Source organism: Xiphophorus maculatus, chromosome 8, assembly GCF_002775205.1.
Source record: "Xiphophorus maculatus strain JP 163 A chromosome 8, X_maculatus-5.0-male, whole genome shotgun sequence".
NCBI classification, from domain to species: Eukaryota; Metazoa; Chordata; class Actinopteri; order Cyprinodontiformes; family Poeciliidae; genus Xiphophorus; species Xiphophorus maculatus.
In genome coordinates, this window is record NC_036450.1 from 13,290,396 (window position 1) to 13,303,986 (window position 13,591).

The following is a 13,591-nucleotide window of genomic DNA, read 5'->3' on the forward strand; positions in this document are numbered from 1 at the left end:
TAAGAGTTTCGTGTTTCATGGCGAGTAGGTGAACTTTGACCCCTGGTAACCCCCTTCAGCAAGCTCATACAGTCACCAATTTGATAACTTTAAATCAGACATGCCTTATGATCAGACTGACCGAGTTTGAAGCCGATCAATCGAAATCCCTAGGAGGAGTTCGATCAAATGCAACGGCTGTAAACGTCAAAATCGAGGTCAAATGAAATTCAATCTAAAATGGCCGACTTCCTGTTGGGTTTCGACCATGGCTCTAATAGACTTTTTTGTACGTCCTGACAAGATACACATATGTACCAAGTTTCGTAATTCTAGGTTAAAGCATGGCTTGGGGCTGTTCATTTAAAATACTCTAGGGGGCGCTATAGATAAATTAGGCCACGCCCACCAAATTTTGTTATGAATTCCTGTCGGTGGGTGGATAAGGATCCATCCTAGTGAGTTTGGAGCAGCTGGGCCCGAAATTGTGGAATTCAGAGCCAAACGTATGGCAACGGCGTTACAGGTCACTTCGCCACGCCGCCACGCCCACCTGCTATGTCAAAACCGGTGAGGGTTGGAATCCTCAACACACCAACATGTCTTCTGTCTCTGGACACAGTTTCATGTTGATTAGGTCAAAGGGCTAAGATAGCGACCGTTCACAGTAAAACATGACACTTCCTGTTCTCAGGGGGCGTGGCCTAAGTGATGTCATCATTTGACCATAGGGTAGTGTAGGGCACCCGATGACGATCAATCCCAGAAAGTTTGGTCCCTCTATGTGTTTTTGTATAGGAAATATAAGAGTTTCGTGTTTCATGGCGAGTAGGTGAACTTTGACCCCTGCTAACCCCCCTTCAACATGCTCCAAAACTCACCAATTTGATAACTTTAAATCAAACATGCCTTATGATCAGACTGACCAAGTTTGAAGTCGATCAATCGAAATCCCTAGGAGGAGTTCGATCAAATACGAAGGCTGTAAACGTCAAAATCGAGGTAAAAAATGGACGTTCAATACAAAATGGCCGACTTTCTGTGATAGTTGGCTTATAACATTAAATGTAAGTTCTGAGTCTTTTGGTGAGCTCTACATGTGTACCAAATTTCATGTCTCTACGATGAAGTACGTTCATACCATTGTGTCAACATAAAATTGCTAGTTGCCGCCGTTCAGCAATTTTTTTTGCGATTTTTGCGACAACCTTAAAATTCAAAATTTTTAAATTTTCTAGTTGCGACCGCCAAGTTTGGTGAGTTTTTGAATATGATAAAGCCCCCAAAAAGGCTCCTCTTTAGGGGGGCAGAATCGTAATAATAATAAGAAACAGTACAGATACAATAGGCCTTCGCAGCGCTTTGCTGCTCGGGCCTAATTAGAGATATTGGCTCAGATATTAGGCCCACTATTATTTGTATAAATGTCTGTGAGCAAATTACACGGAAGTCATGGTTTTGTGGATGTCAACAAATCTCTGGAATAGTTTTGTCTGGATTCCTGACCACTTTTTGCTGGAATGTCTTGAGTTCATATACGCTGGGTTGGTCCCTGTGATGCATTAGGCTTTTACACAAAGAATAGATGTTTAATTAAGAAATGGCCCTGGCCATGATGCTGCCACCGCCTTGTTTTACAGTTCATACAAGCTATGAAAGTCTCTTCTTGACATTTTATGTCATTTTGGTCCAACAACTCAGCTTTTACCCACAAAGCATTTGGCTTGCCCTGAGGGCAGCTGCAGTTGTGCAGTGAGTCAAGCTGAAATGTCAAAATTTTAGAGTAGCTGGTTCTTATTTTCTTGACAGACTGAATCCATGTTGATGTTAAATTCGAGTCACTGGCGCTCAAAAGCAGCTTTTACTTTGAACCTCAGTGGTTCCTGGGTTGTTACTTAACTTTGAACTTTGCTTTTATGTAAAAATATGAAAATGACAGTTTAGATATGATGGTTTAAATATACACAAAACTGGTTGTTCCAAGAGGATAAAGACGCCCAACACGCATCACAATTGCATTTTGATGGCTGGTGCAGACTGACATTAAGCTTCTAGGTTTTCTCCATATTATACAAGTCTTCAGTCAGAGGTTTCTTCAGACAATCTGTAACAGACTGCTACAGGAGATCCTTTCTTCCCACAGCCATCAGCAGCTACAATGACTCTTTGAAAACAATTATATCAGTTTTTATTTGGGGATTATTAATGTATTTTTGATTTAAAGTCCCTTTAAAGTGACATCAAACCTTCTGAAACTTGACTAAAAAGGCAAGTGGTTGAAAATGCAGTGAGAATGATGGCAGAAATCAGTAAATATGTACATATCTGAGCCTGAATGTATAATTTTGACCATGTGTGGATAAGAGAAAACTGCATACAAACTTTTGCTCTGGAACATTCTTAATTACTTTTATGTGATTCTTTAATAGATGAATAATCCACTGAATTAAAGTTGAAACTGTTCATGAAGACTTGATATGGCGACTGAAAGCAAATGAAATGACTGAGGTAGAGCCTTAACCTTGAAACAACGTCGAACTTACATGTGGGATTTTAGTCCTACTGCAGCTGAACTATATTTTGGCTTCTTCTTCTTCTGACTTGGCATTTTTTAAAGACACACTAGTAAAACTAAGGCTTCCCTGGGGAGCATCTGGGCTGAAAAGGTGCCGCGGTGAATGGGTCATCCACAACTTTTCCCACAATGGTCCAGGAATGCAGAGGGCCCACTGCCACTGAGCCCACGGCGGCCCGCTGACCGATCCTGGAGACGACCCGGTGCACCGCCACGGGCTGCTGGAGCAGAGGGGCCTCCGTGTGCAAGAGGGCGACAGGGTGACACTTTGTGCTGTTTCTCACTTGCTGAGTGCCAGACATGAATGTGTGAGTGTTAGCAGGAGCAGCTTTGTTGGTTTCCTGCCGCTTCCCAAACGGTGCCTGCAGGAAAACATCTGATGCTTCAGCAGAATTATGGGATGCGGAAAAGGCGGAGACTCTGCATGCTGTCGCGCTTTCTTTCCTTTGCGGTTTAAACGGGGCCAGCTGGAAGACATCAGAGATGATGGCGCTGCTTGGAGGAGGGCTCTGAGATTCTTGGTTAACAGGTATGAAATGACGGTTGGAGCAGGGAATGCGTGCAGGGCGGGGATGAGCGCCACATTCTTCTGACAGCAACATGTGTTTGTAGGGGACACATGCAGCAGAGCTCTGATGGATCTTCTGCCCAGGAGCCGCAGACTGAGCAGAGTGAAGTTTGAAGAGCTCCCTCTGCAGGTCTGTGTGTGCAATAACAGAGAGAAAAGTGAGATTCTGTTCTCTAAAGGTTTTGCTCAAATTAATGTTTCTTAAAGAATCCCTAAACTAAAAACAAAAAGAATCTTGTAAGAAAATCACAACAGATACAAATAAATGTAGTGGTTTTTAAAAAATCTGAGGGATTCAATTCATCACAGACATATTTTCACATACATTTCAAAGAAAAGCTGAACATGAATTTACTGAGTATTTAATTGATAAATTAACTTATTAATATTGAACTGAGGTCCAAGCTGCTTTACACAACTTAACTGTGACACAAATAGTGCACATTCAGAATCTTACCTGTGTAGATGTACAGGACAATCCAAGCAGATTGTTAGTAATGTGACATGTTTAAACTTTTTTTCATCTTTGCCCAACAACAAAAATTCTCTCATAGAAATAAAATAATACAATTATTTTCAAACTTTAAATGTAACACTGTACAAGAACAAGTTTATAAAGAAACCTAAAAGAAAATGGCACCTAATACCAGATCAGGATGCAGTTTTAATTTTATATATATATATATATATATATATATATATATATATATATATATATATATATATATACATATATATAGTAAATAGTTTGCTTTAAACTTTATAATTTCAACTTTAGTAGTAGTGTAGTTTTACAAATCTGTTGTTGTAAAAACTACATAATCACTCAAAGTTATTGTTTTATTTTTTGCAATGCACTACTGTTTCCAAAGGTGACTTTCATTAACTTTAAATGGAAACATTTATTTTCATATTTTTTTTTCTATACATAACTTCAATCTTTGTGCCATTTCCAAATACAGCTCTTTTAGACATATTCATATCTCTGCATTCTCATTTTATTTATATTCTACATAATTTCATTCATTTTAAACACAACTGTGGAATATTTTCTCATCTTGACTACTTAATGCAGATACCTTTGTATGTGATAAAAAGCAGCTAAAATTTTATAAGTACCATAAACAAAGAACTCTAACAAGAAGAGCACGACTTTACACATTTATGCACACAAAAGTTCTCCATCTTCCAAAAGAAATCTGAGTTAGATAGAGTGGTTGTCAAAATATTCATACCCCTGTAACAATTTAATTTTGTTAACAATACAACCATAAAGTTTTTATTTGTACAGATTAACACAAAGCAGTGCATATTTCTCTGAAGTGGGGGGAAAAGTATACTTGGTTTTTAAAATGTTTCATACACAAAAATGTGAAAAGTGTCGTGCCTTTTTATCTCATACAAGATAAAACACAGTGGGACGAATAAAAGCTACATTTTATTGGTCCCATCAGTGTGTGTGGATAAAGAAAGTTGTGCATGGGTTTAATAAAGCAGGTTGGTATTATAAAACATTATCACAAGCTTTGACTTTTTTATGCAGCACTGTTCAATTTAAAAGCAATTTAATATGCCTCAATGTCAATACAACCAGGACATGGCTGTCCGGATAAACAGACGGACCGGACATGGACAGCGTTTATCGAAAGAAGGAGCTCTGGTCAGATGAGATCTTAATCTTTCTTTCTATCCAACATGTAAATGTGTACTCAATGTGCAGAGCTTCACCTTCCAGCAAGACATCGACCCAAAACACAGAACTACAATGGGATGGTTTAGATCAAAGAATATTCAAGTGTTGGAGTGGCTCAGTCAAAGTCCAGACAAAAATCCAATGGAGAATGTTGAGCTGTAAATGTTCAAAGCGGCTGAAAACATACTCTAAAAGACATTCAGACATTGTGATTTCATATTTTCCTGCTTCTATCAATAAACAAGATGTTAAATTCATCTGCAGACTCCCAGCAAATCAGCTGACCCAGCAGTTCCAGTACAACTACAGAGGCAGATCCACACAACATGTTGAATTTCAACAACCTGATTCTCTCATTTTCCGAAAGTGGAAGAAAACCGGCCAAGGCTTGAGCAGGATTATGATTTATTCACTGCAGCTGCACACAAGGAAAAATCTTCTCTTCAATCCTGCAACATAGAGGAAGTAGACATTTCCATATTCACCTACAGTAGAGCCAGCAGAGGGTGCTATTACCACACCAGCAGAATCCAGAGAGGATCCTAAGGAATTTTAAAGAGATATGCAAACCTGAGAGTAACACCACCATGAAGAGGCATAAATTTGAGAGACAGAGACAGAGCTAAAAATAGCCAAAGTTCTGCGCTAATGTCCATCGATTACCTTACAGAACAACGAAGCAAAACCACTTCTGAACCTAAACAGGTGACACCCATCAGTGAGGATGCTCTACATTTACGTCACAATAGAAAAGCTGAATGTAAAGTGAAACACTCTGTCAAAGTCAGGAAATTCTCAAAGAGTGATTTGTAGCTGTAAGAATTGTGAAGGCGGACATCTGGGAACACATGAACAGCTTTTGGACAACCATCTCATAACTGCAGAAAATCTGATCATTTCAAAAAATAAAGCTGGTCAGCAAAACCAAGCAAGTCTGGAAGTTAAGTCAACTTAATCTGAGCTTAAACGGACTCAGATTGCACATTTACCAACGAAGGTTTGACATTACACAGGTGCTGACATTTAATCTGCACAATGTGAACACATTCATAGCAAAACAGAAAGAGACAATGAATGACAAAGTGCTTGGGTGCAAGGCAGACACAAGGGAGGAGTGAAGAATACCAACAGCGGTATTGATATTCTTTTTCTCCAACATGTAAATCCGTAGTAAAGCTCTTGAGAAAACAGAAAACTCACGTGACTTGATCTGGTTCATGCGTGCAATGCTGTGACCTCATCTGAAGAGGGCACCTATGTAAGTTCCTGCTCATTTCGATAAACACAATCTGAAATTAATTTATGGAAGCCACACCATGTAGTGTGTAGGGTCTACTTTATGTTGCTCCATGACATAAGATCCCAATCCAAGGTCGAGGTTTGTGGTTGTAAAGTGACAAATGGCGGAAATGTTCAAGGGGTATGAATAAATCTGCCAAACTCTGAAATTTGAAACACTCTGAGAATACAGACCAACAGTGTTTGAGAACTGCAAGAATCAATAGTCAAAAAGTCAACATTCACATTTGTACTTTATTAGCCATCCCTTTATAATTCTTAAATTATCTCACAAAAATAGGAGCACACAGTATCACAGCTCTGACGCAGGGTTGGGCCATAATGACAAGGAGGCATCTCAAAAACACTTGATAATGTCACATAGCTGACAGAAAAAAACACAAATTTGGGGCTTCTGTTTCTCACCAGGTACTTGCCTTGCTTGACTTTAGTGAATACAACAGCACACTAACGCTTACAGGGAAAAAGTTTGGGGACTTGCATAGGTTCAGACAGTAACTGCAGATGACTGATGTTCAGCAGGAGGATCAGAAACGGGATCATTGGGTATATTAAGCCTCAAAACTGCACATGCTGCAACTCCAGAAAATATAGTAAGGCTTTCAAGATGGCTTCCTGTGGTTGTTTTCCACTCAAACCTTCTGCACTATGAGGGGAAATGTTATTAACATCTGAGTTGCTCACTCCATCCTTTTGGCACAAACTTTACATTCTGGGCTTGATATTCCTATGCTTGTCACTTAAAGGGGATCTATTATGCTTCCTTGCGCAGGTTGGGATTTTTTTTATACAAAATGATTCTTAAATTATGAGATTTTAGTCTGATGTCAGGTCTTCCTATTTTGAACTCCTTTCAGAACAAGCTGTTTTAGGGCCTCCTGTCACTTTAAATTCAGATAAGCTGCTGCTGTTCATGCCCTCTTACTCTTGTGAAAATGCCTACAAACAGATGCGCAATTATACAACCATACAGCTTTGAAAAGCAGAAGTAGAGCCTCCTGCGCAACCAACAAGAATGCAGCAAGTGATTTGGTTGACAACAAAACACTTGTCTTTTTCAGCTGTACGGCGCATACAGCTGAAAAACCAGCTCACCAAACTTGCTGGAGCTCTGCTTGGGTTGCTATGTGACGCACTGGGCTTCGCTGGGTAACAGCACAGCCTTTGTCGAATGTGACTTAAAAACCAAGAGGCTCATTTTCCAGACACCAAAGAACATTAGCTTACTGCCAAAAAAGAGGCTGGGTGGTTTTCTTGCGCTCTTGGTTTTTAGAAGCAGTTGAGACTTAAATAAAAATACAGAAACTTGCAACATGTGAGTATTGCATAATAGCTCCCCTTTAAATGCTAGTTATATTTAAAATAATATTGCACATGGATAGTTGAAATATGGCCAATTAACTTGTTAAACTTGGGCACTTTATTTACATAAAATAAGGATATTTCTAAATCTCTTTCTCCAAAAATAAAAGTTGTGCTTTTTTAAATTCCGTTTTTCAAAATAAATAAAATAAAAATAAACAAGTGAAAGTAGCCATTTTCATTGTAATCATATATCAGAAGCATGAGACCCTTTATTTTGTCCTACAGAAACATCTATACAGTTCTGACCTTCAATAATGTTTATAATGCTGTGTGATAATCAGACTTCAGCCACAGGGCTGTACCTTCAGACAGCCACACTCCACAGAGCCCCGAAAACATTAAATACAAGACGAGTGTTGTTTCTGTAAACTGTAAAAATAAACACATACTTCCAGGGGACGGGAGAGCAGTAGGTCAGCGTGCTGCAGGAGATGCAGCTCTGACCACCTGAGAGAATTTAGGAGGAGAGAGAGGGTCTGTGCTTTCAGAGGAGATTTAAGGACAAACTGACCAAATGCAATTTCTGCAGCAAACAACACAAGAAGACTACTGGAAAAAAAACACCCAATACTTCAGAGTCCACACACGCACACTTATCAGAACACTGTATACCAACGCATGGGATTGTAACATTCAACAACACTGCCATGCTTTTTGATATGAATCCTGTGATCACTAAAATGAGCCAAGAAAGCCTTAAAAAGCACAAAAAAAATCTAATGAAATGGGACCAAAAATTCACACAATTAAACTCCCCCTCTATACACTGGCTGCTTTGAATAAAAAATATAATCGTCCACCTGTCCATGAGAACAGACCACACACAGATTCACTTTTCTTTTCAAGAGAGTGGGATAAGACACGGGTTCAGGCCTAATCTTGCAGGCTGGACGGAGACCATGGTTAGCATCTATACATTTTAACATACTGACAGTTTCAGAGCATTTATAACCAAGAAGAAAAATAAAAATATCACATGTCTGCACAGAGGAATGACATTTTCAGATACTCTTTAACATTATCGAACAATTATGATGTTAAGAATCATATATAGATTTTTAATATAGACTAATATTTATTTCTTACATTCAATCTCTAACACTCTATTCATATTAACATGTATTAACAGGAAAACAATGTCATATATATATCTGCATATATATGACATGTACATCAGATTCACACATAAAGCAATATGTCTTCCACGTGTAAAGCTTTATGACGATGACTTCATATATACGTTCTGGATAAGAGTTTGCAGATATCTATTTACATAAATAAGGAGTAAACAAAAGTGAGGAATGTAGGAGGGATTGGACAATGTGAACTAAATGTGCGAAAACAAAAGAGTGAGTGTGTGAAAAATATTCGTCTAATGAGATTTCTGTCAGTGCCAGGAAATGATTGGAGAGTGTTGCGTATATTTATATTTGCTACTTTTTATCTGCTAGGTCCTATTATTGTTAGTTTATCACATTATTATCAAGATTTCATGCATTTCTATAGATATGGCACGCTGCTATAAACACACTGACTTCTGACTTAGTTCCAACATGACCTTCCTTCAGGAAAACAACTTAAAATCTTCATCTTAAAAAAAGCAAAGTGGAATAGACAAGAGCAAATATTATTCATACTGAATGGCTGGATGTACAGCACCGTGTACAAATGTTGGCATGCCTGGTAAAGATGCTTAAAAAAGACTGAAAATGAATTAATAATTTTAGGGCTGTTGTAAATGAATATTTTAGTAATCGAATAATCACAAAAGGAAACTAATAATTACTCTTACGATTAATTGAGTAATCGGATAAAAAAAAGATCAAATAAAACATTGGTAAATCTAACATAACAGCACTATTACTGTCACATATCAACATCAGTCCACTTTTTTACATTTGAGCTTCCCTAACAATAACTTTTCTGTAGTTTAGAAAATTAACTTGTAACAATAATAGCTCACTTTCTAAGTTAACCTGAAGAAAAGTTACACAAAAATCTGAAATTATATTCAGTGTAATAATAAAGAGGCAGGCTCACAAATACGCTTATAAAAATGTCAATACTCCAGCTTTTCGTTTATGCATTCATCTTCAGTCAATTAAATAGATGAACTCTCACCTTGCCCAGACATTTATAGATTTTGTGTTCATATTAGCAATGGGATTTGGCACCTTCGTTCGTCACACACAGAAACTCATCTACCAGCTACGTGGCGCCACAATGCGCTCCGCCACCCATTTGTTGAGACTGGGATAATACTGTATGTAATAAATTTTCCGGTTCGTCCATAAAGCTACACTTAATCATCTATTGCGCAGCCGCCCGCAGTGTTCGGTCTATCCGGTTACCTGTATAAATACACCTGCAGCGTTCTTCCCTGCTGTTCACTCTGAATCGGCCACTAGGCAGCAGCTCCGGAAGGAGAAAAGACTACCGTACTCCAGGCATTGCGCCAGTCATTTCAAGAATGCTTATTGGTCCGAAAAATGACAAAGACCCAGACATTATCATCAGTCAATAAAATCCTCTGAAAACTGGACGTTATGTTGCTAATTGTTAGCTTTCATCAACAACTTAGGCGGAAGTGAGAGCACTGTGCAACGCAATTAACAACCTGGCCGGAACATGGTGCGCTAAATAATAAAATATTACTTAACGAAGTTTCGAAGCAGATACATTTTCCTCGAGGAATTTTAATCATCAAGGTACTCGAATCACTCGAGGAATCGTTTAAGCCCTAAATATTTCACTGCGGTAACATGATCCCAACAGAAAACATTTTAAATAGTCCAACCTTACATTTGTGTTTTTCAGTGAGCGAAATATCCCAAGAGAGTAAAGTATTTTAATGACAAAAAAATGCCATCTTAACCCATATTTGTAGTTTATACTTTAATATTCTCAGAGTGCCTCATTGATTTTGATTGGTAATGCATGTTTTCGTTTTACTCAGGTGAAATGATGATGCAGTGGCAAGAGGCAAAATATTATTACTTTTAACAATGGGAAAGACAAGAAAACATGCTATATCAAATGAGACAAAATGCATCTTGATCTTCTAATGTTCAAATCAGAAAATTGCTGTCTTAATAAACTCCAAACAGTATGGCCAAGATATTCTTGATAGATTTTTTTAAACTTTTGTTTACTTTGATCCCAGTAAGCAGAACATGCTAATTGCAGTCAGAGCAACAATGAAAAGTTTAATACATCTGGATGTGTGGCAAACAAGCCGGTTACTCAAGCTAAACTTTCCACTTCACGGGCAGGAAGGAAGAAAATTATTTATTTGTGAATCATTACTAAGGGTGCCAATAATTATGGAGTGTGCCGTGCTTTGTCTTTGCTTTGTTGTTCTCGTTGCTTCTCGGGTTACTCTATGGCACTTTAATGTAGTGTGTAATGACTCATGTTTTTGTTTTTCATGCTCAACTACAGCAGCTTCAAAGTCGTACAGATCTTCCATCCCTCAACTCAAAGAAGTCTAACATTTACACATCTGTGTGCAAATCAGGCTACATGACATCAGATTCAGAGATGTTTGGCTTTGTTAATTCAAATAAACCTCATCTGAATGAAACATCATTTAAATTTTCCAAGTTTTTTTTTCTGTGCAAATAAACTCAGGGAGGAAAATCTAGGAAGGCAAACCACGACAAATTCACTTGTGCACGAGAACTACAACCACTTAGAACTATGTCTATTTTACATTACGACAATTATCTTTTTTTTGTTTGCTATTAGACAAAATGCAGTATTCTTCAAATAAACTGATAGCTTTTATCCTGATTGGGAAAAAAAAACAAAACCCTACCGTGACTAGTGTTTAAAATGGACGGTGAATTGGCTGCTCGTTCTCGGTGGATCATACATAATGCATGGCGACTAGAACAAAGCTGAAATGTTAGTGTGAAGATGAGAGATGAAGAGATGGCGGACGCTGCTATCGATGAAAGAAAAGTAGGAATGAAGAAACGCTGACAGGTGAGGGATGTTTCTAAAATGAAGGGAGGAAGTCAGGGCGGGGGTGCAGGGAGCTATCTACGTCTATACGGCTGATTGTTGCTATGCTATGGCGGACTATTATCCAGAGATACAGCTTCTATGAAGGAGGAAGGGGGGGCCATCTACAAGTCGATGAGCTGGTCCACCAGCATCAGGGAGCGGGCCAAGCTGGGCAGGCTGGATTCAGAACCACCACTGTTACTGCGCGAGTGGCCTCCTGAAACTGGCCGAAGAGACAAGGGGGGGGGAACGAGACGAGTACGGGCAAACAGAGGTGGGGTTGGAGAGGAAGCACGGGAGTGGGAGTCACAACAGGCAAGGAAAGCAGTCAAAAAGGAAGGAGGGAGAAGAAGGAAGAAGAAAAATATTTACCCAATTACAGCTACAGCTTTTTCAAAAATTGCATCCCTATGTTTTTATTTGACCTATTAGATTTTAATGTTTTATTTCAAAGATGACTTCAGCCACATAAGGCTTTCTAAGAATAAAAAACTTTAAAGGCGTACCTTGGGAATTCTTTCGGCCTGTGACGGGAATAGGATCAAAGTCGTCCTCTGTAGCAACCTCCGCACTGGCCGGCTGGGCCTCGAAGTCTGAGATCAAGAGAGACGAGTCTGAAGACGATAAATAAAGCTCAGAACATTTGAAGAAAAACAATATAATGTAGAGGGCCACTGGGATGATGTTTTATTCCTCCAGCAGTATAATGATGCCTCATCCACATAAAAATATGCACAGCAATTACAAAAAGATTTTCCTTCTTTCTCTAAAATGATGCTCTGAATCCAGGCTTTTCGAGACAAATAGAACTGCTGCTCTGTAAATGTAAAAATTACATCTGATGGCACATTATGAGAGGGAATTGGTGATTTGCAACTGGAGTCAGCTGCTGCACAGTCAGGTTGCGATTCAGAGTTGGCAGAGTCAACACCATTTAAATACTTTTGCTCTGCATCCAAGAACTGATAACTAAACCCAAGCTGTGCAGTTTTTAATTTGAGAGACAGCGCAATTTTATAGATGACTCCTGACAGCTCAGGAACACTCTGCTACATTAAAGACTTTAAACTTGATTAAACTGATTGAAAACCCATTATAAGGAGGATCATTAATCTAATGTGAAGAAAAATACCCTGACTATGAAACAATGAATCAAAAAAGTTTTACCTTTAGGGAAGTGCGATGATAAATGGGATTAAAAAATGAAGGATGTTTAGTAAAGCTGTTGGCCTGAATTAAAAAATGATTTTGTTCTGGAGGACAAAATAGAGCAAAAATGTTACCGTTTGCTGAAATTTTCTATATGATCCAAAATCCCAAGAGTGGAATTGTAAGAGTTCAATCAACACATTTCTAAAAGGTTAGTGTCGATATTACACTCAAACTCAAGGTCTCATGAAGCAAACCTTCTCACTTCGGATCTATAAGGGAAGATAATGAATTGAGATGTCAATTCGTGTCATGATGGAGGACAAAATGGCTCCTCAAGCACAATTTATCAAGTCTAAAGATTGCTGATGTCAAATTAATAATTCCGCCAGTGAGAGGAGAAATGAACAACTCATCTGCATGCTCTGAACGCGCACTCTGCCGTCATTTCGGCAAACCAACTCGTATGATGGGAAAGGACGAAATGATCCTTAATGGGGAGTGTGTGCTGGTGTGTTTATGGTTGCGGAACTATGATCTTAAAGGGGCTTAGACTTATCTGAAAAAAACAAATTGTTCCAGTTAAAGTTACAGGACAGCTTAGCAAACTCAACATGTTTGTGTTGGTAGGACACAACAAGCTTGTGTCCACAACAAGGAGGCTGCTGTATCTGACATTTTAAACCCACTTAGGAATCAAAATACTTGGCTAGAGAAGCAGCATCTCATCAATTAACATCTAATCCACTGATGTTAATGCATTTCTACCTCTGAGAACCTACAGATTGTAAATTATTCAATACCAGGTTGCTGTTTACTTTCTTCATAGTTTACTCTTTAAAAAATCAGAACCCATAGTTCTTTCTTTTCAGGATAGAAACAAAGGTATTCATGCTTCACTGAGCGACTTTAAATCATCACCAAGCAGAGTATGTTTACAGTTAGGAGCTTCTTA

General features: G+C 38.5%; 1 protein-coding gene across 3 annotated transcripts in view; it reads right to left on the bottom strand.

Moving 5' to 3' along the window:
• Positions 1-1,290: 1,290 nt before the first annotated feature.
• Positions 1,291-13,591, bottom strand: part of LOC102221429 (AP2-associated protein kinase 1-like) — a 28,255-nt gene continuing 15,954 nt past the window's right edge. The window contains exons 19-20 of one of the 3 annotated variants that reach the window (XM_023337702.1): positions 11,994-12,080; positions 1,291-3,254 (exon numbers count right to left, since the gene is read on the bottom strand). In XM_023337702.1, the coding sequence (XP_023193470.1) occupies positions 2,611-3,254; positions 11,994-12,080 (731 nt within the window). In that variant the 3' untranslated portion in view covers positions 1,291-2,610. Of the gene's footprint in view, positions 3,255-9,542; positions 11,711-11,993; positions 12,102-13,591 lie in introns of those variants that run through there. The other 2 variants (XM_023337701.1, XM_005814679.2) reach the window with 2 other exon arrangements.